This window comes from Pelodiscus sinensis, chromosome 8 (genome assembly GCF_049634645.1).
Source record: "Pelodiscus sinensis isolate JC-2024 chromosome 8, ASM4963464v1, whole genome shotgun sequence".
In the NCBI taxonomy this organism is placed as follows: domain Eukaryota; kingdom Metazoa; phylum Chordata; order Testudines; family Trionychidae; genus Pelodiscus; species Pelodiscus sinensis.
Window position 1 is genome coordinate 59,153,783 of NC_134718.1, and position 22,190 is coordinate 59,175,972.

General features: G+C 44.3%; 1 protein-coding gene across 1 annotated transcript in view; it reads left to right on the top strand.

Annotated features, from left to right (window-relative positions):
* The window catches only part of EIF3A (eukaryotic translation initiation factor 3 subunit A), a 55,568-nt gene that overhangs the window by 3,595 nt on the left and 29,783 nt on the right, over positions 1-22,190 (top strand). Inside the window, exons 2-6 of the mRNA XM_075935372.1 lie at positions 11,505-11,695; positions 12,081-12,217; positions 15,525-15,688; positions 17,113-17,312; positions 20,501-20,709. Of these exons, the coding sequence (XP_075791487.1) occupies positions 11,505-11,695; positions 12,081-12,217; positions 15,525-15,688; positions 17,113-17,312; positions 20,501-20,709 (901 nt within the window). The remainder of the gene's footprint in view (positions 1-11,504; positions 11,696-12,080; positions 12,218-15,524; positions 15,689-17,112; positions 17,313-20,500; positions 20,710-22,190) is intronic.

The following is a 22,190-nucleotide window of genomic DNA, read 5'->3' on the forward strand; positions in this document are numbered from 1 at the left end:
TTAATTGTTTAATCTAGTCAACTACTTGCATCCCCTTTACTATGCTGCCTCTGGGAGGAGGGGAGGAAGGGAAGCAGGAGCTAATGCTGGAGGGATCTGACTTAAAAGCCAGTTTCCCGCTAGCACTAGCTCCACAGTGCTGCCTGTTTCCCTCTCCCCACCAACTGCTGCCTTTATCAGAGACAGCAGTACAGTGAGGGGCTTAGGGGAAGCTGCCACAAAACAGCCCCTGCCTGCAGTGGGCCCAGGCTCACCACAGACAGGCTGGTGCTCAGCAGCAGCCCCAGTCTGCAGGAGGTCCAAGCTCCCCTCTGGAGCAGCCTCTGTCCATGGAGAGCTTAGACTTCCTGTGAACAGGGGCTGCTGCCACCCTGCTCTGTATCAGAGGCAACAGTGCAAAGTGGCAGGATGCTGCCCAGGAGTGGGGCTGGAGCACATTGTCTGCTAGCCCTGGGAATATAGAATAGTCGACTAACCGCTAAGAATTCATGTGGTTAGTTGACCATTCTACTACCCGTGATCTAACATCCCTAGTAAAATCCTATTTAATCAGTTAACCGGTTAAACGTTAGACTTAACCGATTAAGCAGGATCCAGGCCAAGGACCACTCCAGCCCAGCTGGCATTGGTTCCAGCCCACAGGGCACTGCTGGCCATGGCCCCAGCCTGTTGGGCCTTATCTGTCCACCTGTTTTGTTTTACATGATGATTCTAAATTCTTTTGGGAAGGGGTTGTCTTTTTTATTTACACAGTGTCTTTCGCAGTGAACTCATGGCCTGTGACGGGATCCCAGACACTGTGGCAATACAAATATTTAATAATAATCGGAGAACTGATAAATGGCCAAAGATTTACTATAGTTTCTGTGTTGCATATAGTGGACATGCTCCCTCAGTGAAGCGTGTTGCCCAGCTTTTAAAAACAGAAGAATGGCCATTCTGGGTCAAACCAATGGTCTAGCCCAGTGTCTTTTCTTCTTATAGAGGGCAATGCCAGAATCTTCAGAAAGAATTAATAGAACAGGCAGTCATTGATTGATCTATCCTTGCCCCACACATTTACCTAATTCTTAATTGAACTAGGCATATATGTGAGTAGTTGACTACAGGATAAGCGTAGGCTTATCAGGTAGTTGAGATGACTACTTGCATTCCTCCCCACACCTTGCTGCCTCTATATCAGAAGGAGGGGGGAGCAAGAGCTGGTACTGAGGGGAGCCAGCTTAAAAACCGGTTCCCGCCAGCGCTGTCTCCGCTGTGCCGCCTCCCCCTTTTTTCAGAGGCAGCAGCATGTGGGGAGTGGGGAAAGGAACAGAGGAGGCTGCCATGAAGCAGCCTCTGCCCACGATGGGCCTAGGCTCCATTCATGGTGGCTGGGGCTGGCTGCAGCTGGAGCAGCCCTGACCATAGGGCCTTCCATAGTGAGAGCCCCTGCAGACACTGGCTACTGGACCTGGCGTGAATTGAGACTGAGAAAGCCTGGCTCAGTCGCACCTCGTGCTGAGTCCAGGAGCTGGACCTGCTGTAACTCTGCAGTTTAAATGTAGTATGAGCCAAGCTGCCTGCCCGTCTGGTTCTTATGACATTTAAACTGCAGAACCGCAGTGGGGGGTATCTCCTGAAGGCTTCCTCTCTTATTGACTAATTGTGTAGTTGCTAGAAATTCTATCGACTACACATTTTTCTATTTACTCACTTCCTAACATCCCTAAATTAAACACAAGTATACTTTTGCTGTTCACAGCGTCCCTGGCAAAGAATTCCACAGATTAAGTGGTGTATGAAGAAATACTTGCTTATGTTTGTTTTAAATCTGCTGCCCATTAATTCACTTGAGTGATTTCTGCTTCTTTTTTATTTAAAATAGTAAATACTCACTTTTTCCACACCATTTATCATTTTGTAGATTTCTGTCATATCCTCTTTGAGTTTTTTCCAAGTTAAAAAGTCTGTTCTTTTTAATCTCTTCTCATTTGGAAGCTGTTCCTTATGGGTGAGGCTCACCACTTCTGGTTAACTTTTGGGGGCTGGAGCAGCTCCTTGCCCTCCTTGGGGCTAGTCCAGCCGGAGCAGCCCCTGTCTGAGGCGGGTGGGAGGGAGGCTCCAGTCCAGCCTTTAAAAGGCTGGTGCACAGCAGGGGGACCCTGCACTAGTCAAGAATCAGCCATCCCAGTTTATACTGGGTCCCTCCTGCTGTGCTTTAGCCTTTAAAATGTATTAAGAGCCAACAGACTCTTAATACATTTAAAAGGCTGGTGCGCAGTGGGGCAACCTGGTTTGAGCTAGGAGTCAGCTGTTCTGGCTCGTGCCATGTCCCCCTGCTGCGCTTCTGGGACTGGGTGCAAGCCGGGAATCAGCTGATTCCCGGCTTGTGCCCGATCCCCACTTCCTTCCCTGGGCCTGCAGAGACAGTGCTGGGGAGAACTGGCTTTTAAGCCAGCTTCCCCCAGCACTGGCTCCTGTTCCCTCTCTTGCTGTTTCTGATAGAGGCAGCAAGGGTGGGGGAGAGTGACTAATCAAGGACTAGTCCATTATAAGCTTTTGCTTATCTGATAGTCAACTAGACACTTACATCCCAAATCTGCAGATTTTGCCACCTTAATGTTTATCTCTTTTTCCAGATCATTTATGAATATGATGAATAGCACTGGTCCCAGCACAGTGGGGACATTGCTATTTACTTCTTTCCTTTTGAAAACTGATCCTTTATGCCTACTCTTTGTTTCCTATCTTTTAATCAGTTACTGATCCATGAAAGATTCTTCCCTCTTGCCCCATGATTGCATACTTGTCTAAGAATCTTTGGTGAGGAACTTTGTCAAAGACTTTCTGAAAGTTCAGGTACACCGTATCCACTGAACTATCATTCTGTGTTTGTTGACACTCTGAAAGAATTCTAATACAGTAAAACTCCAATGGTCCGGCATCTGACAGTCCGGCACTCCTGATGGTCCGGCACCATCAGGAACCCGGAAGTGCTCCGGGCAGCCGGACCATTGGATCTGCTCTGCTCCCAGCTTCCCCGATTCAGCCGCTGCTAAAACAGACCAGCACTGAATCCGGGAAGCAGGGGGCAGAACAGCTGGAGTGCTGCTGGGTAGGTCCAGTAGCACTGCTCCTCGGGGCTGCGGGACCAACCCGGCAGCACCCCAGCTGTCCCCGATTCAGCCGCTGCTGAAATTGACCAGCGGCTGACTCCAGGAAGCTGGGGCAGAGCAGCTCTGTCTCTGGCTTCCTGGAGTCAGCCACTGATCAGTTTCTGCAGCATCTGACTAGGGTACACCTGGGACAGAGCAGCTGGGGTGCTGCTGGGGTGGTCCCCGCAGCGCCGAGGTTTGGTGCTACCAGACCAACCCAGCAGCGCCCCAACTGCTCTGTCCCAGGCGTCCCGATTCAGCCACTGCTGAAACTGACCAGGGCTGACTCCAGGAAGCTGGGGCAGAGCAGCTCTGTCTCTGGCTTCCTGGAGTCAGCCACTGATCAGTTTCTGCAGCATCTGACTAGGGTACACCTGGGACAGAGCAGCTGGGGTGCTGCTGGGGTGGTCCCCGCAGCGCCGAGGTTTGGTGCTACCAGACCAACCCAGCAGCGCCCCAACTGCTCTGTCCTAGGCGTCCCGATTCAGCCACTGCTGAAACTGACCAGGGCTGACTCCAGGAAGCTGGGGCAGAGCAGCTCTGTCTCCCGCTTCCTGGAGTCAGCCACTGATCAGTTTCTGCAGCAGCTGACTTGGGGACACCTGGGGCAGAGAAGCTGGTTGGTCCAGTAGCGCCGAGGAGCGGTGCTGCGGGACCAACCCGTCAGCACCCCAGCTGCTCTGCCCCAGGCGTCCCCAAGAGCAGCTGGGGTGCTGATGGGTTGGTCTCGCGGCGCCAAGGGTCGGTGCTACTGGACCAACCCGGCAGCACTCCAGCTGCTCTGCTGCAGGCATCCCCGATTCAGCCACTGCTGAAACTGACCAGCAGCGGCTGAATTGGGGACTCCTGGGGCAGAGCTGGACTATCAGAAGGGAGGACTATGAGGGGGTCTGGGGTAGCATCCCCCCACCCCACCCCAGACCCCTCATAGCCCCCCCCCTTCTGATAGTCTGGCATATTTGATAATCCGGCACCCCCTGGGTCCTAAAGGTGCCAGATTATTGGAAGTTTACTGTAGATTGGTGAGGTTTGATGTCTATTTACAAAAGCTGTGTTGACTATTCCTCAACAAAATGTGTTCATCTTTTTTCTGTCTGATAATTTTCTTCTTTACTACTTTTCAGGCAGTCTGCCTGGAGCAGAAGTCAGGCATATCAGCCTGTGATTAGGGATGTGAATGTTTAACCGGTTACAGTTAACTAGTGGGGACTGGAGCAGCATCCTGCCCCAGGTGTGGAGAGTTCTGGGCTGGAGTGCCCCCACTATTTAATTAACGGGTTAAACATAATATTTAACTGGTTAACCAGTTAAATGTGATTTTACATCCCTACCTGTGATTGCCGGGATTGCCTTTAGAGGTTTTTAAACATATTGAAGTCACATTAACTATCCTCCAGACATCTGGTACAGAAGCTGATATAAATTATAGGTTACATACCCCATCACTCTTGGATGGATAGTAGTGATTCATTACTGTTTAAATAATCAGTTTGTCCCAAAATCTCCTTTGATACCTTGATCTGGGAGAGTCCCTCATATTTGTCACTTAAAAGGAATGGCTTAGGTGTAGGAGTCTCCTTCACATCTTCTGTAGTAAAAATTGATGCAACAAATTCATTTGGCATCTCTGTAAATATCTTTTAAGTGCTCCTTTAGCACCTGGATAGTCCAGTGTCCATATTAATTGTTTGGCAGGCTTCCTGTTTCTGATGTACCTAAAAATGTTTTTTTGTTAGTTTTTGCTAGTTTTCTAATATTTCTATCTTGTCAAATTGAGCTCCCAGACTAGTATAGAAACTGGCTAATTTGTTCCAAGGAGAGTGTTTTCATAACCAGTGAAGGATGAATAATTTGAAGTTGGCTACATTTAGAATTATTGATCTTCCACATTCCAGATATAGTGACATAGAAAGGTTTTGTTGCAATTTGGCCCTTCAGGACTCTTTGGGTGTTCTTGCTTTTGTTAAAAGTTTCTGCTAAAATACCATTAATTACTTGATCTTCTGCAAGACTTGCCATACATGAGCTTAGTAATTAAAAGCTCCAAAATCAGAGGCATTAATTGTGTGCTGTAGTCAGCACTGAGAATCATGACTGGGCAGACTAGCATTCTCATTCCAGGACTGGACTAGCCTGTCATGTTTGTTCTCATATGTTAAAACCTCCAGAGCTGAATAGTATTGCCCCATAGGTTGTGTTCAAGCAGTAGGAACAACCTAAATTTTACATTGCCTGTACTTTTATTTAAAACATCATGGTAAATTTAAAATAATGCTGAATGTCATGGGCTATCCAGATTTTGAATGCTGTAATTTATATACTGTTTTACCTTCAGAGGAGTCAGTTCCTTTTATGCAAAATGATTGCTCACATAAAATTATTACCTAGTATTTAGTACTATGGTTCCAGAATTATATTATGGAAATGTTAGCCATATTATAACTTTATTTTCATGTTAAAATTCTGAGACAAGACAAGACCTAATACACATGTAATTTTCCTATCTAGCTGCTAGCTCTTTCTCCACTTTCTGGCAACTAGATGTTTTTTGAGGTTAGCTCTAATTGTTAGACTGACAAAGCAGGTAATGTGCTGTTCTGGCAAGTTGGATTTTTTTCTGCTCTTGTGTTAGTTTTCTGTCATTTCTTTGTTTCTCTGAGCCCTTCCTCCATTGCCTCTTTCCTCACTTGTGTGGTATAGCACCAGTTTTTAAGGATTTGGAAAATAAATAGGATTTGGTCCCTTGACCCTTTACTTGGTCTGTTTTTCTTCCTCCTTTTTTCAGTCGTTTTTGTCCTTTTCATCCTCTCATTTCTTTTGCCTCCCATTTCCTTTTTTTAATTTTTGTTGCAGTTTAAAAATGCCTTCAGCTAGTGCCTATGTATGTCTTGGCAGTTTTGTAAAGAGCTCCAGTGTAGTTTGTTCCTGAGTGGCTTGGTGTATTTCATGCTCCATTTTATACATGCTACAGGGAGGACAGAATTGAGCCATGATTACAATGTGAGATCCTGTTAATAACTGCACTTAGCCTCTGTGCTTGAGGGTTGGTAAGTGGTAATTGGCTGTCCTCCTTGGAGAAATGATCCTTAAAACTGGGTGTATATATTTTCCTGTATATTATTAATAATACTTACATAGATCCTGATCCTGGATTTATAGCCAGCTTTGCTTTGAGCCTGAATGGAACTCTTGACTTCATTATGAGGATCGTCTATCACTAACAGCACTGAAAGAACAGAACCATGCCTACAGTGCAGTGTAAGCCTAGATCCATGAGACTCAAGTTCACAAACCAGGTGATTCTAAGCTCATAGTGACCGTGGTTTTAGAATTTCTAGGTCTGCGTTTTGGACTTACACTAATATGTCCAAGTGCACTGCACAGACCCAAGTCCAACCAGCCTATCCAAGGCTGTTTAGTGCCCTCCCCAGCGGTAGCCCTTGGTTTATAGTGCACTATGGGAAAACTTGACTCTCCAGCCAGCAGCACTTTACCATAAGTTGCCTCTGCTCATCAGCACATCTAGCTGAGCCATCTTTGGGTCTGCATGTTCCAGGCATTTGGAGCCAGTCTGGAGGCACCATTTGAAGAACTTGTACTGCTTATGTTTTTGCCTCAGGAAACTGGCATTTTCATCCAGGAGATAGTGTTGGGCATTCGGTTGTCGTTTTCTGTGTTCCCAAAACACCTCTTGGAGGAGGAAAATGATACAAATATTGCAGCTAGGGATGTTAGAAATAATTTATTTTAGTGATTGTGTAGCTGCAACAATTCTTAGCTGTTACACAGTTACTAAGAATGTTCCCTCCCCAGGGGTGGGGCTGGCAACCAGTGTGCTCCTGGCCCCACTCCTGGGGAGTCCACTGCTATCCCCTGTTGTCTCTGTATCAGAGAGGCAGCAGTGCAGGGTGGCAGCAGACTCTGTCCATTGTGGACCTGGGCTTGCCGCTGACAGAGGCTGGTCCGTGGGATGCTGGAGTGGCATCTATCCACTGGGAGTTCCAGCCCCTTGTGGACAGGGGCTGCCTTTGCCCTGTACTGCTGATACAGAGGCAACAATGTGGAATGGCAGGTGTGAGCTGGTTTTTAAACTGGCTCCCTCTGCAGACTGGCTCACACCTGCTGCCCTATGCTGAGCCAGCCAGGTCCAAGTTTTAAATGCAGAGCATGCAGGGAGGGAAGGTTGTTTCAGTTAAACAGGATCATTAACAGATAAGCAATCACTTATTGGTTAAACAGTTTGCCAACTAGCTGATAATATCCCTATTGCAAACTCCAAGTGGCAAATGCTGCTTGTGGCTCTTGATGCTCCTTTTGTAGACTGGCACTTTTGGAACAGAGCCATAAGCAGAAACTGGTGGGATCTCATTATATAGACATAGGATGTCCAGCAGTGGGCCCAGAACTTGTGTGTGAAGAAAACAACATTTCTAGAGCTTTGTGAGCAGTTTGCCCTGACCCTCCAGCATCAAGAAACACACATTGAACTCGGGATGTGAATGGGTAACTGGTTAACCCACAGTTAACAGTGTAACAGAATTTTTATTGGTTACATGGTTAATATTTTATCTATATTTTTACATCCCTACCATGAATTGTGTTTTTTACAGATTTGAGAAAATGAGATGTTTTGTTGCATACAAGTTCTCACTATGCCTCATCATGTTTGTACCTTTTTTTAAACATTTATTTTATACAATTCATCTTTAGAGATGATAACATTTGTTAATGAATCCAGCACCTTTGTCATTCTGTAATACAAGGCTGTAAACTGGCCAGCTGTCATGAAATGACCAAAAGAGAATTTAAATAAAGTCATGTGCATACACAAAAAGCGAGCAGTGCAAAACCATGAAACCAGTACAAAAAAAAAAATCTGAACGTCTCTGACGTCTGAGTGTCCCTAACCCCTCCATTCTTGTCCTTTGAAGGCATTTTTTTGCGCTCAAAGCTGCTGCATGAGGATGGAGGACTTTGCACTGTGTACATTTTCCCATCCCAGTTAGGATTAGGTCCTGGTTGCATGGGTCTCACAACCATAGAATTGTCCAAAGAGTTCCTGGTCTGCAGGATAATGCTACTGGCTTAACAGGTGCTGGTGGAGCCAGGAGCCTGCACTCTTGCAGCTGTTAGCAGCAGCAGCAGCAGCAGCCTCTCAACGAGGTCTTTCTCTCACATAACATTCCCCCTCAAAGAACTGCACTGGCAGTCTCTTCTCTCACTCTGCATCCTTTTTGCCTTTTACTGTGTCATGATTTTTTCCCTCTGGTACTGGTGCCTGCCTTTATCCGGAATGTTCACCATGAGATTGTTGCAGGCACACTTTCTCTTTGACTACATTTTAATAGTGCAAAACCCCAACTTCCTTCTGGATTGTGGCTGGCATGCAGAAGGAGACCAGCTTAAAAACTGAAAGCAATCAGGTTTGTTTCAGTATTACAGAAGTGTTTTTAGAATCTCCAAACCAAAAAATAACTCCATCAGTGTGTTTAGAAAGCTAAATTTTAGTTCCTAAATGCTCTGTGAACACTAAGAAGCATTATACATAAAGCCTTCACACGTGACAAAAAGGTGAAATTTATCTTTAAAAATTGCTGATCACTTCAGCCTGGGGTTGGAGGGCAAGGAAATAAACCATGGAAATAAACTTGCTGTGGTTCACTACCTATAGGTTCACTATCCTTTCAGGTTATTAGTATTTTGGAACATAACAGTTTTGGAGATTGCTGAATGTCAAAGCGATACTCTGTTCTAGTGTGCTGGTGGCAAGCCAGCCATTTATGCTAAAGAGGTTTTCAAGTTGCAGCAAGTGAACCACACATCTGAGTTGAATAGGCTGGTGACCTGAAGAAGAGGGCCTAGAAAAAACACCCAGTTCTGAAATGTGACTCTCCTTTTGGTGTTTGTACCAAGGGAAAAATTTGCAGCTATCAGCACCCTGATTGGATCACCGTTTGTAGGGAAATGAACAAAATTCTATGTTATCTCCCATGTGGATTGCTGCTTCTCTGAAAGCCCCATGCAGCTAGCACATAATTATATAGCCTGTCTAGATATATGTAGTCCATAGACTACTAGATGCAAATACCTTGGACAATATGGACTCTTAATTGCATTCATGGACTATATACATATCACAAGGACTCTCTGGCATAATAATGGGGAATGCAATAGGGATGTGAGTGAGTAGTTGAGTACTTGACTACCTGATAAGGCTAAGTTTATTGTGTAGTCAAGTTGAGTACTCAACTACTCACTCCCTGTCGCTTGGAAACAGGATCTATTGCAGTGGGGAGCTGGCTTAAAAGCTGATTCCTTCCAGCTCTGCGGTGCCACCTCCCCCCACCTCTGTCAGTCCCAGATCCACCGGCTCTGGGATCTGTCTGTGCTGCGGCTCTGCATTTTAAATGTAGCAAGAGCCCAGTGGCTCTTACTACATTTGAAATGCAACGCAGCAGTGGTCTGAAACCGGCGAGAGCCAGGACTAATCAGTCCTGGCTCACGCGGGTTCTGGGAGCTGCCCCCACTGCAGTTCTGCACAACAGCTCCCCTTATTGACTAATTGTGTGGTCGATACAAATTGCTCCATAGCATTCTTTGAATGCAGTTTACCCTTTTCCCTCCCCCCCCAATATACTTAGGCAACTAAGACCTGTAATGTGTCCTCATTCTCAGCAGATATTGTGGACTGCATACAACAACCTGATCTATTTCAAACAGTTCTTAGAGACTAACAAAAATGTAGATGGTATCGTGAGCTTTTGTGGGCACAACCTTACGCTTATGATACCATCTACATTTTTTTTTAGTCTCTAAGGTATTGCAGAACTATTTGGGTTTTTTTTGTTTTAAGTTTTTCAGTTACAGACTAACAGAGCTATCCCTCTGAGATTATTTCCAATGGTTAATTCATCACACATGAACTATGTTCCTCTTATGCCAGTTCCATTTAAAGGCAGCTTATTATGCTCTGGCATAGCTAATTTATATGATGCTGTGTACTGTCAGGGAAGTGCTAGCTTTTAGTGCTCCTAAGCAACTTTGCGACAGTCTGTCATTAGCAGATACATACTGCTATGTGTATGCAGCTTGCAACAACAGTTTCAGTGGGATGGCTGGGGCTGGAACAGCAGTTGAAAGTCACCATGTCAGGTCTCCAACTGTTAGTTCCCTTCTTTTCCCCCAACTTTTGCTAAAAACAGCTGAGACAAAATCTTAACCTTAGTCATAAACCAGAAATCTCTCATTGGTATATTAATAACAGTCATGGATATTGAAATTTACCAAGCCTCGGACTACTTTTGTCTTTTCCATTTCTATTGCTTGTTCTGTGGTGGGCTGCTCCTCTAGGAAGTTAGCACACAGGTCCTGTGAGTATGGCCCCAGGATGTGCTGTAGCTGCTGTGGGAGCAAAGTATCCTTAGGGACAGGCCATGAGCACCTGAGTCCCTTCTGGTGCTGTAGTGGATTCAGGAGGTCGTAAGGTCACCATCCTAGCTGATTAGTTGGCTCAGTGCTTGACACAGTTCCCAGCACCTGGTGGTCATAAGAGGCAGGATGAAGTATGCTTCTTGTTGATGGCTTTCCAATACTGTGTCTGGATCTACCCTCTGCACTGAATCCCCAACACTGCCAGCTTCACATGTGGTTATTTCTAAGTATTCTTACTAGAATCAAACGTCTTTTTTTCCTCACACTAAAGATGTACCAGAATCTGGCTGTGGTCCTGTGACCAGGTGTACGAGCATGTTTGGCAAAGGACTTCCTAATGTTGGCCATAGCTAACGCAGGAGGTAGTTCAATCTCCTGCAGTTCAGTTGAGCAGTCAGAATAAAATGGAAGGATTAAACACAGAAAATATTTGAACCTGGGAGGGAGTGTCAATTTTCAGAACTTGGCCTAGAAAGGTCAGGAGACCGTGGCCCATCGGATTGTGAGATAGCGTTGGAAGACACCATGCTGAGAACCCTGGCCTGACCCGTGGCCACGCTGCAAAATGATAGTTAAGACTCGAGTCCCAGTGGGACTTTGGCACAGAGTCCTGCCCACTGCCAAGCAATAGGCCTGGACTGCTGAGCGTGTACTAGCCCAGATCTGTCTGACTTAAGTGTACGGGTGAAAAGCAGATTTGGGCTTGAACCTGAGTCTGAGCCAAGGGCTATGTTGTAGTGTAGACATAATTACATCACTGATATTTTTACTCCAGTCAGAAAAAAAAGATCTGCCAATTAAATGTGACCATTGGTTTACTTTGACTGTTACAATTATTGCTTAATTCTAAATTACAATGGGAAATAGAGAAAATGCATACCGTAAGTAGAACTTCTTTGGCATATGTAAGTGATCTGATGAAGAATTTGTTTTCAGAATTTCTTGAGGTTGGCAAGAAACAACCTGCCCTCGATGTTCTTTATGATGTTATGAAAAGCAAAAAACATCGAACATGGCAAAAAATCCACGAGCCAATTATGCTGAAGTACCTGGAGCTTTGTGTGGACCTCCGCAAGAGTCACTTGGCCAAGGAAGGATTGTATCAGTACAAGAACATTTGCCAACAGGTAGGGTTTGTGAATTGTTCATTCTTTACCACTCACAGCATGATGTAAGTTAGAGTTATTTTACTCCTAAAACATGAAATTGTTTTGTATCCTGATCCCCAGTCCTGCAAGTTGCTACGGTCTGCCAAACAACTTGCAGGGCTAGCGTCTAGATAGCAGAAACCCAATATAAGTAGATCTCCAGGTTTGGTTGGTGTTTCTGGGCACTATTACAAATGTAATCAAAGTGATAAAAATAACAACTAGATCTTAGATTTATAATCTAATTCTGTCTTAGCCTGCTTTAGATTTTACTACTCTAATTAGGATATATGCTTTTAATATTTGCTTTCCATGGGGGGGGGGGGAGGTGAAAGCCACTTCAAACGTTCTACTCTTTTTCTAGGTGAACATTAAATCTTTGGAGGATGTTGTTCGAGCCTACTTAAAACTAGCTGAGGAAAAAACTGAAGCTGCCAAGGAAGAGTCCCAGCAGATGGTGCTAGATATAGAAGATTTGGATAATATTCAAACTCCAGAGAGGTAGGAGATCATTCTTTCAATTGTAATCCCTTGTAAGGGTTTATCTCTTCTGTGTTTTTACAGCCCCTAGCATAAGCGTACCTTAATTCCATATGGAGCCTTTAGGTGCTGTTGTAATATACAAATTTACGATTGTTGTGGGGGGGGCGGTGGTTATGCTTTTGCTATCTTTTTAGATAAGACATAGGCTGTATCTATACTTGCACTTGCTTGACAAAACTTTTGGTCCCTCCGTCCCCCAAGAATACGTGTGAGAGTTGCTTTATTGTTGGCAGGAGAGTGTTCTTGTCAAAGCGAAACCTGCTCACTGGGGGTGAAAGTATTCTGTTGGCAAAAGTGCCAACTTATAGCAACTGGGCTTTATCGACACAGCTTTGTCACTACAAGTTACTAGTGTAGATTAAGGATGTTTAATTGTGGTTACCTTTTTACCACTCTGCTCTTACTATATTTGAAATGCAGAGGCTCAGTGTCCTGGAATAGCGCGAGCCAGGACTGCTCGGTCCTGGTTCGTACTGAGTCCAGCAGCCCCTGCTATCCGCCGCAAACGGGCTGATTCCGGAGCAGCCTCTGTTTGTGGCGGACAAGGGTGGCCACCGCAAATAGAGGCTGCTCTGGCACCAGTCCCTGTCTGTGGGAGACGGTGCTGGAGGGACCCGGCTTTTAAGATGGCTCCCTCCAACACTGGCTCTTGTGTGGCCCCCCCGCCCCTTGTGCCTCTCATAGGTAGCTATTCTCTAACATTCCTAGTTCCCACTTTTGAAATGTAGCAAGACCCCCCCCCCCCATGGAAATTGGCTTGAGCAGGGACTGCTTCAGTCCCTACTCGTGCTGTTTCCTCACTGTGCCTCTGCCTCCCCTTTCCTCTGCGGAGATGGTGATGTGGGGAACCTCCTTTTAAGCCGGCTCCCCCCAGCTCTGGTTCCTGCTTCCCCCCCACCCTTGCTGCCCCTCTCTGATAGAGGCAGCAAAGGAAGGGGGAAACGACTAGTCGAGTCATTACTCAACTGTACAATACTTATAAGCTTATACTTATTAGATAGTTGACTACGTCTTTTAGCGAATATACCCCGCACCCAAGAATAACCCGCACCCGAATATACCCCGAGGTTTTTGCAGTTTGAGTAAAAAAAATCTTGTATACCCCGCGTACGAGTATACCCCGCGTACGAGTATAACCCGCAGGGTATACAAGACATTTTTTTCAAACTGTGCAGAGGAGGGGGTGGGGGTGGGGAATTAGCCACCCTCCGGACGGGGGAGCACTCACTCCACCTGGTTCCCGCACAGCCGCACAACCTCCGGGCGGGGGAATGAGAGCGCTCTCCCGCCCCTTCCTGCGGCTGCGCAGCCTCTAGCCTCCGAGCGGGGGAGCGCTCATCTCCTGGTTCTTGCGCATCGGGAGCGCTCCTGCACAAGAACCGGGGGATAAGTGCGCCCCCCACCTGGAGGCTGACAGCTGCAGGAAGGGGCTGGGGAAGCGCTTCTGCGCAGGACCCGGGGGATGAGCACTCCCCCACCTGGAGGCTGCGCAGCGGGGGAATGGGTGGGGTAGTGCGCTGCTCACCACTAGGTGAGTAAAAAAATTTTTGTATACCCCGCACCCAAGTATACCCTGCAGAGGGGGTGCGGGGTTTGTAAAGTATGGTAGTCGCTTACATCCCTAGTGTATATACACCCTAGTGTAGCTCTTACCAAGTGTACATTTTAAAAATAGAATTTCTAATTAACTTATAGATCCTGGTTTTGAATTTATGATTAGGCTTGAGAAGTTTTGAGTAAAATTAAATCATCAGTGTTAGAAAAAATGGCTTTGTTTTATAAATGACATATCTGACTTTTCTTGTAGGGTAAATGTGGCAGGCTATGTGTTGAGCCCTGCGTAAATCCAAGCCGCACCGTGGGCCGAGTAGTCCCGATGTAAATGGTTTTGAGAGTGTCTGGGAGTTGACGGAATCTGTGCCTAATTACAGATTTAAAATAATGTCAATCTTAAATTAGATTTTAAGAAGGAGTGTTTATGGGGTGTGTTTGTGTTTGTGTTTCCTTCAGAAAAACAAACTACAGGTTAAATCTCTCTAGTCTGGCACCCTCAGGATCTGACCTGTGCCGAACCATAGAATTTGTCAGACCATGGGAGGTCAATATTGTCTAGCAGCATAACCAACACTTCACTGCTTGTTGGACTCTTAGAAGACATTTAGGAGTAAAATAGAGTTAAATAACAACACAGAACACTGAGACCCAGGACTGTGGCTGTAAACAAACTTTATGGGACAACAGGAAACCTATGATAAGTGGACATCCTGCTAACTAAAATCATGCTGCACCACGGATGTTGCCGGACCAGAGAGTGCTGAACTAGAGAGATTTAACCTGAACACAGTTATTTAAGAGATGTGCCTGATGATAGGGTGTGGAAGAAACAAGCTTAATAACCTGCGATAAAGGTAACCCTAACAAAAATGATTATTTGATCAAGCATGATCTTGTTCAGTACCAGGGAATAGGTAGTTGGTGAGGCATTGGCAAGTCAATAATTATTTGGTCTAGTACATATACATTCACAAATAATTTAAAATGTGTTATGATATTATAAAAAATGTAAATTTTCCTTGCATTTGATATCTTGCAGATTTTAAACTAATAGGTGGATTTAGTTAGAAGTAGAAAAATATATATTTTAAGTAAGTAGAATGTTGAGCAAATACCCATTGAAGCTGTCACTAACTGCATATCTTCTAGGTTTATACAAAATGCTTTCTCTGATATTGTTTAGGCATATTGCTTTAACTTCTGCTTTGTCATATGCCAGTACCAGAAAGCACCTGAATTGGCTGCTGGTGCCTCTGGTACCATTGCAAGTTTGTTGGAGAGGAAGTCTGGGCCCGTAAGAGAGCAGATCACAGAATTCTAGATGTTTGAATCTGGTAGATGAGTCTGTAGCTCGCTTGATGGAAGGGGGAAAATCTTTTTAGATACGGTGTTCCCAAAATAGTCTTTTTGTCTGGTGGTGTGAGTGACAGAAGCAAGGAAACCTGGGCCTTTCAGGGGTGCCACCCAGTACCATTGGCTATCTACTTAGGAGCCATCTTGAGCTGGATCTAGCTTTGAAATTCATTGACAAGCATGTGAGTTCTTTTTAAATTCTTCCCAACAGCCAAAGTCTTGGGAGCATATGTAAAACATACAGTAAACCTTAGTCATTTCAAGTTTGATTAGGCTTTTTTGCAGGTCCTAATAAGAAAGAGGTGAGCAATGATAGTGGAAATTGTGAGAACTAAACATGTCACTTTCTCAATTATAGTGTTCTCTTAAGTGCTGTAAGTGGAGAAGACACTCAAGATCGTACAGATCGGCTGCTTTTGACTCCCTGGGTTAAATTTCTATGGGAATCATACAGACAGTGTTTGGACCTTCTTCGAAACAATTCTAGAGTGGAACGCCTTTACCATGATATTGCTCAGCAAGGTAAACTGAAAGCATGAAATGTGCTAAGTCACACTGTAATTTACGTCTGTTTGTGCACGTTCTCATCTGAAAACGTAAAGGTTAGTTTTGCTTGAATAGAGCTATTGTTGAATAAGATTACTCTCTCAGGCTTGTGTGAATGCAAACAGTATTTTAGAAATACCCGAGGCCTCTTCATTACAGGATTGCTGAATCTGTAGTTAAGATCTTACCTGGTGCAAGTAGTTTTTTCTAACAGATCTTTCAAGAACAGTTTTATTTTTTGCAGGAGTTTCCTCTATTTAAGAATATTTAGTTAATGCTGTACCTGTGTTAATCTCTTTTCTTAATCACAAGCAGTAGGCACATTTCCCTCTTGTTGTTCTTTATGGCCAGTGTTGTCCCCTTATGAGATCTGACACACAACTTATTTAAGGTGCAATAGTTTACTAGTTGAAACATTATTCTTTCAATCACAAATTATTGAGTTCCATGCAGGAATAACTGGATGAACTGTAATGCCCTTTGCTGAGAAGAAGGAAAGATGAGAAAATCATGATGGTCCTAATGGCCTTAATCTCTGAGTATTGAAAGAAGAGAAATGGGTGAATAAAGAATCTCCTTAAGAGGTTTTTTGTGTGGGAATGTGGAAGAAATAATCTAGGGTTGTCTTCTTCCATTTTCATGATAACATGGATATTTTTATCAGTATCCTCTATTAAAAGAAACAACTACAAGTTACTAGGTGTGCATGCGTCCGTCTGTCCGTCCCCCAAAATTGTGTATATTGTGGATGGGTTCCTTTATTCCTTAAAAGATCTTCCTGTCACTCATCCACTGTTCACTACCACACTGATTTTTCTCATCCAAAATAAATCTGCTGATCACTGGGGGAAGGTGATATTTCCAGTAGTAAGTTAGAGCAGAAGTGTCCGAATGCAGGCATTCTTATTTTAAAAAGATAATTTTAAAGGGGGTGAAGTAGAAAACAAGAATTTACCCCCTTTTTGTGAATGTTGAAGTAACTTGCCACAATGGGATAATCTGAATTTTGTCAGAGTTTGATGAGAACCTTTTCCTGTTTTTCATGGAACCAGAAACTTTTAGATTCTGCCACCCAGATAGTTTTATTCAGAATTATTTTGGACACCTTGTGAGAGCCTGGTACAAAGTAAGAGCAAGAAACCATGTTTCCTGTTGAACATTTAAAAAAAAGTCTAATAAAGTGATCTTTTCAGGTTTTCAATTGAGTAATTCTGCAAAAGCACTCAATGTAGCATTATCCTGTATAGTATCTGGTTTGTCTCTTGAAAGTCTTTCAGTGGACTTCTTCAAATCAAGGCAACTTGATTTTCATATAATGCAGTTTGAAGCTTTAGGTAATTTTATAGCTATTCAACAGAAATGTAACTTAATGCTAACGTAAGTGTCATTCAATTTTACAGCTTTTAAATTTTGCTTGCAATACACTCGTAAGGCTGAGTTTCGTAAACTCTGCGATAACCTGAGGATGCATTTAGGGCAGATCCAACGTCACCATAACCAAAGTACAGCAATTAACCTCAGTAATCCTGAGAGCCAGTCTATGCACTTGGAGACAAGACTTGTACAGCTGGATAGTGCTATTAGTATGGAATTGTGGCAGGTATGTGTTAAACTGTATGCTTGTTAACAGGGCACCAATACTGTATCAAGATTCATTGACCCTCAGTCCCAAACTGGTATCAAATTGTGAATTCCATAGCATGTACTCCTAGGTCTAAAATGCATACGGGGATGCAGAGTTGTAGAGTGACACTTTAATATGTTGAATTTAGAGTTATGTTTGTATTACATATCAAACATCTGTTGATTCTGTTGCTGTCTAGAAGCAGAGCATCAAGATAAGCCACTATTTGTAATGGAAAATGAATTTCTTCTTTGAGTGCTTGCTCATGTTCATTCCAGTTAGGTGTGCGAGTGCCGTGTTCACAGATTCTGGAGCTTTTTTCCCTTAGCAGTACCTGTTGGGCCAGACAGGGAGCCCCCTGGAGTGGCGCCGATATATCGGTGCATATATACCCTTTCTGGCTCTCCATTCCCTCAGTTCCTTCTTACCACCCGTGATGGTTGCATAGCTGTTCTTACTTTTAGCTTGTGTACATAGTTCTTACTAGTCCTTCGAGTCTTTTGTAGTGTAGATAGTGTTAATAGTTTTAGATAAGTGAGAGGGGAGTTTTCCCTTCTCTTTGGCTCTCCCTGGCTGGGGCGGGAATGCCCGTGCTGCGGGGATTCAAGCCAGGTGCTAAATGCATTAAACCTGTATCTTGCGGTGATCCGCATGACTCTTGTCTTGGTGAGGGCTTTTGCATAGAAAATTGCCAAATTTGCAAGAGCTTTAAGCCCAGAACTAAGTGGGAATGTGATTGCCATTCAAAGCTCATCCTGATGGAATTGGCACGTCGCACCAGCTTTGGTGCAGGAAACTGCGACGTTCTTAAAAAAAGTCATCCGTGTCGAGGCACCGCTCACAGTCTTCAGCACTGGGGAAGAAAAGACAACATAGGGAAAGATTCCCTGAGCGGCATAGCCACAAGTGCACCCTTTGGAGGAGCACTCGGCTTCTACATCACACCACGATGCTCCCGTGCCAGCGAGGCACCAGTGGAGTTCGGCACCTAGGGAGAGTCTGGTGCCAGTCGTCATGATAGAAGAGATTCAGCAACCATTGATCCCCGAGACCTTCGATGTGGCATGGGAGGTCAACAAGCTGACTACATCCCCATGCCCTGAGGCAAGTCGACACTCATCTTCGGTACCATGTCAGCAGGTCCAGACCAGGATTCTGGCACCGATACCATCGGCACCGGTCCAGTTATCGGCGACAGCACCAGTGCCCAGAGATCCAGCCCTGACCATACTGCCAGCGCCGCTAGGGACACCATTCCAACCAGCATATGTTGCTCTCCTGGAACTGTACCAGCACGAGCCATCAGTCCAGTTGCTTCCCACGGTGATGGCAGCTCAGATGATGTCCCCACTGGTACCAGGACCAGCGCATAGGGGAAAGCCAATTGCCATGTCTCACCACAGGCAATCACATTGCTCACTGGCACCACCATGGTCAGTTTCCAAATATTCCTCCAACTCAGAGGCTGAATCAGTGCACTCCCAGGCCTCCACCTTTAGGTCAAGGTCACGGTACCGATCCAGTTCAGGGCACAGGTCTTGGAACCAAAGCCCATCGGTCCACCAGGCTTAGCCGCCTAGATTGCAGCTGCAGCCTGCCTTTTTGGACCCCTATCACCAGGCCCGAGGCCCCTCTCCATCCAGGACGGTATCTGTGGCTACACATTCTAGGAGTGCTCCCTTGGCCAGCCCCCTACCGAGGATTCTGGCATTAGAATCTGCCCAGTCTTGCAGTAAGGATGTGGTGAGACCCCTTGTGGAAGGGGAGGGCAACCTCCCTCCATCCGCTCCACTCACTGAACCCTCAATGCAATCAGGGAGTCGTCTTCCTTGTTGCCCAATGAGGCTTTGGCTGACCTTACTTTCCCTCAGCCCACTATGGACACCAGGGCTCACCAGGACCATGTTCTCTATTGGAGAGAAGCAGCAAGGGGGGTGGGGAGCAGGAGCCAGTGCTGGGGGGGAGGGAGGTGGCTTAAAAGCCATTTTCCCCCAGCACTGTCTGGGGGGGCAGGAGAGGAAGAAGGGCAGCTGAGTCCAGACGCAAATCAGGATCAGCTGATTCCCAGCTCTCACCCAGTCCTAGATGCTGCACCTCTGCTTTTTAAATGTATTAAGAGCTTAATTTAAAAAGCAGAGGCGCAGCAGTGAGGAAGGGAGGACTGGGAGTGAGTCAGGACAGCTAACCCTGCTGTGGCTCTGCCTTTTAAATGTATTTAGAGCTTCCAGGCTCTTAATATATTTCAAAGGCAGAGGCATGGTGGGGGGACCATGAGCAAGCCGGGGCAGCTGATGCCCAGATCACTCCCAGTTCCCCCACTATGCCTCTGCCTTTTAAATGTCTTTATAGCCACTAGCCTAGTAGCTCGGGAGCAACCCGGGGTCTGGAGCAAACTCTGCTGTAGCTCTGCAGTATCCCCCTTCACCGACTAATTGAGTAGTCAGTGGAAATTCCATTGACTTCTTAGTTAGCTGATTACACACAATTTAATATCCCTACTTTGTTATATTAATCTGAAAAATATTTCCAGTTTGTTCCTTTTTTCAGATATAGATTTGTCATGCTTCTAATATAGTAAATCTTAAACATTTCTGAGAATATTTTAGATTTTTGTAAGCTACTTTATTCAATTATGGTCACTGTTGATTAGCTGGGAGGTGGAGAAAAGGGCAAATAGTGGAGCTCATTGGAAAACATTCCGACGAGACTTTTATCATTGGAATTTGTCAGTTTGTCAAAATCAAAATGTTTTGCAAAGATCTTTCAATTTTGATGAAGTTCTGATGGAAATCAGCTAGGCCTCTGAAACCTTGTATGTCTGGTTTCTTGACAGTTCACCCACCTGCTGCTTTGCATTCCGCCTGGTGGGCTGACAGAGAGAGAGCTGTGAGTCTCGCAGGGAGTTTGTGTGTTATTCCAGGAAATATAATTCCTTTTGCTGTCCAGCTCTAGCAGATATATTGCAAATGTTTAAAACTGTGTAAATCATTTCTGTGTTAGAAAGGAACATATTGATTTTTGGGTAACTGACAAAACTGAAAATTGCAGTCAGTTATATATTTAAATTCTATTACTTTTATATATTAAATATGCTTCTAAAAGCTATAGCTCTAATTTTATTGCAGGTAATATACTGGAAGTAATTCTTTTGTTCATTATTTTAGGAAGCTTTCAAAGCAGTGGAGGATATTCATGGGCTATTCTCCTTGTCAAAGAAACCACCCAAACCTCAACTGATGGCAAATTACTATCACAAAGTTTCAACTGTCTTCTGGAAATCAGGAAATGCTCTTTTTCATGCATCAACACTTCACCGACTGTACCACCTGTCAAGAGAAATGCGAAAGAATCTCACGCAAGAGGAGATGCAGAGGTGGGCAGAGATGCTTTTCACCTAGCTTCTGGTTTTATCCACTTATGTATAAATTTAGTGTGTAATAAGAAGCAGATAGAATGTGTATTTGAGAGGCTGGTATCAGACACTGAACAGCTTTGTTTAAAGGGATAAATTATGAATGTTTCAATAATTAGGGCAAGAAGGACATTCAACAAATTTTGAAATTAAGGTGAGCAATGGGACCTGGATGTTACATTATCTTAGCCACAGATCGAAACCTAAATATTAGAGGAAGTCACTGAACCTCTGTCTTGCCTCCATTTTCCATTCTGTGAAATGGTCAAATACTCCACATGACTTAGTTATTGTTACTAAAGTATTCTGAGATCTTTGAATTGAAAGCTACTATGTAAATATATGTTATTTACGTACATGGCGTTAATTACTTGGACAAGTTAGATATCTTCAAGTCACCAGGGCCTGATGAAATGCATCTTAGAATACTCAAGGAGCTGACTGAGAGATATCTGAGCTATTAGCTGTTCTCTTTGAAAAGTCATGGAAGATGGGAGAGATTCCAGAAGACTGGAAAAGGCGAATATAATGCCCATCTATAAAAAAGGTAAATAAGGGCAAACCAGGGAAGCTTACCAGTCAGCTTAACTTCTGTACCAGGAAAGATAATGGAGCAAATAATTAAGGAATCAGTTTGCAGACATCTGGAAGACAAGGTAATACATAACAGCATGGATTTGTAATGAACAAATCATGAAAGCTGTCAGGTTGCTTTGACATTGACAGGATATCCAGCCTTCTGGATAAGAGGGAAGTGGTAGATATATACCTAGACTTTAGTAAAGCATTTGATACAGTCTTGCATGACTGTCTCATTAATAAACTAGGGAAATACAACCTGTATGGGGCTACTATAAATTGGGTGTATAACTGGTTAGATAATTGTTCCCAGAGAGTAATTATCAATGGTTCACATTCATACTGGAATGGCATTAGTGGGGCTCCACAGGGATCAGTTTTGGGACCAGTTCTGTTCAATATCTTCATTAATGATCTAGAATTCTAGATAATGGCCTAAAGACTACATTCAAATCTAAAGTTTGTAGATGCAACCCTTCCCAGTTTGGTATCAAGTGCTTTGGAGGACAGGATTATAATTCAAAATGTTGTGGATAAACTGGAGAAATGGTATGTAGAAAATAGGATGAAATTTAATAAGGACAAATGCAAAGTTTCCATTTAAGGAAGAAACAATTAGTTGCACAACATATAAAATAGGAAATGGACTGTCTAGGATGGAGTATTATGGAAAGGGCTCTAAGACTCTCATAGTGGAATAACAAGGTAAATATGAATCAACAGTGAAATACTTTTGCAAAAAAAAAAAACACACCCATTCTGGGATGTATTATCAGGCTGTTATAAGCAAGACACAAGAAGAATTCTTCCATTCAGACTGCACTGGTTAGGCCTCCACTGGAGTATTGTGACCAGTACTAGGT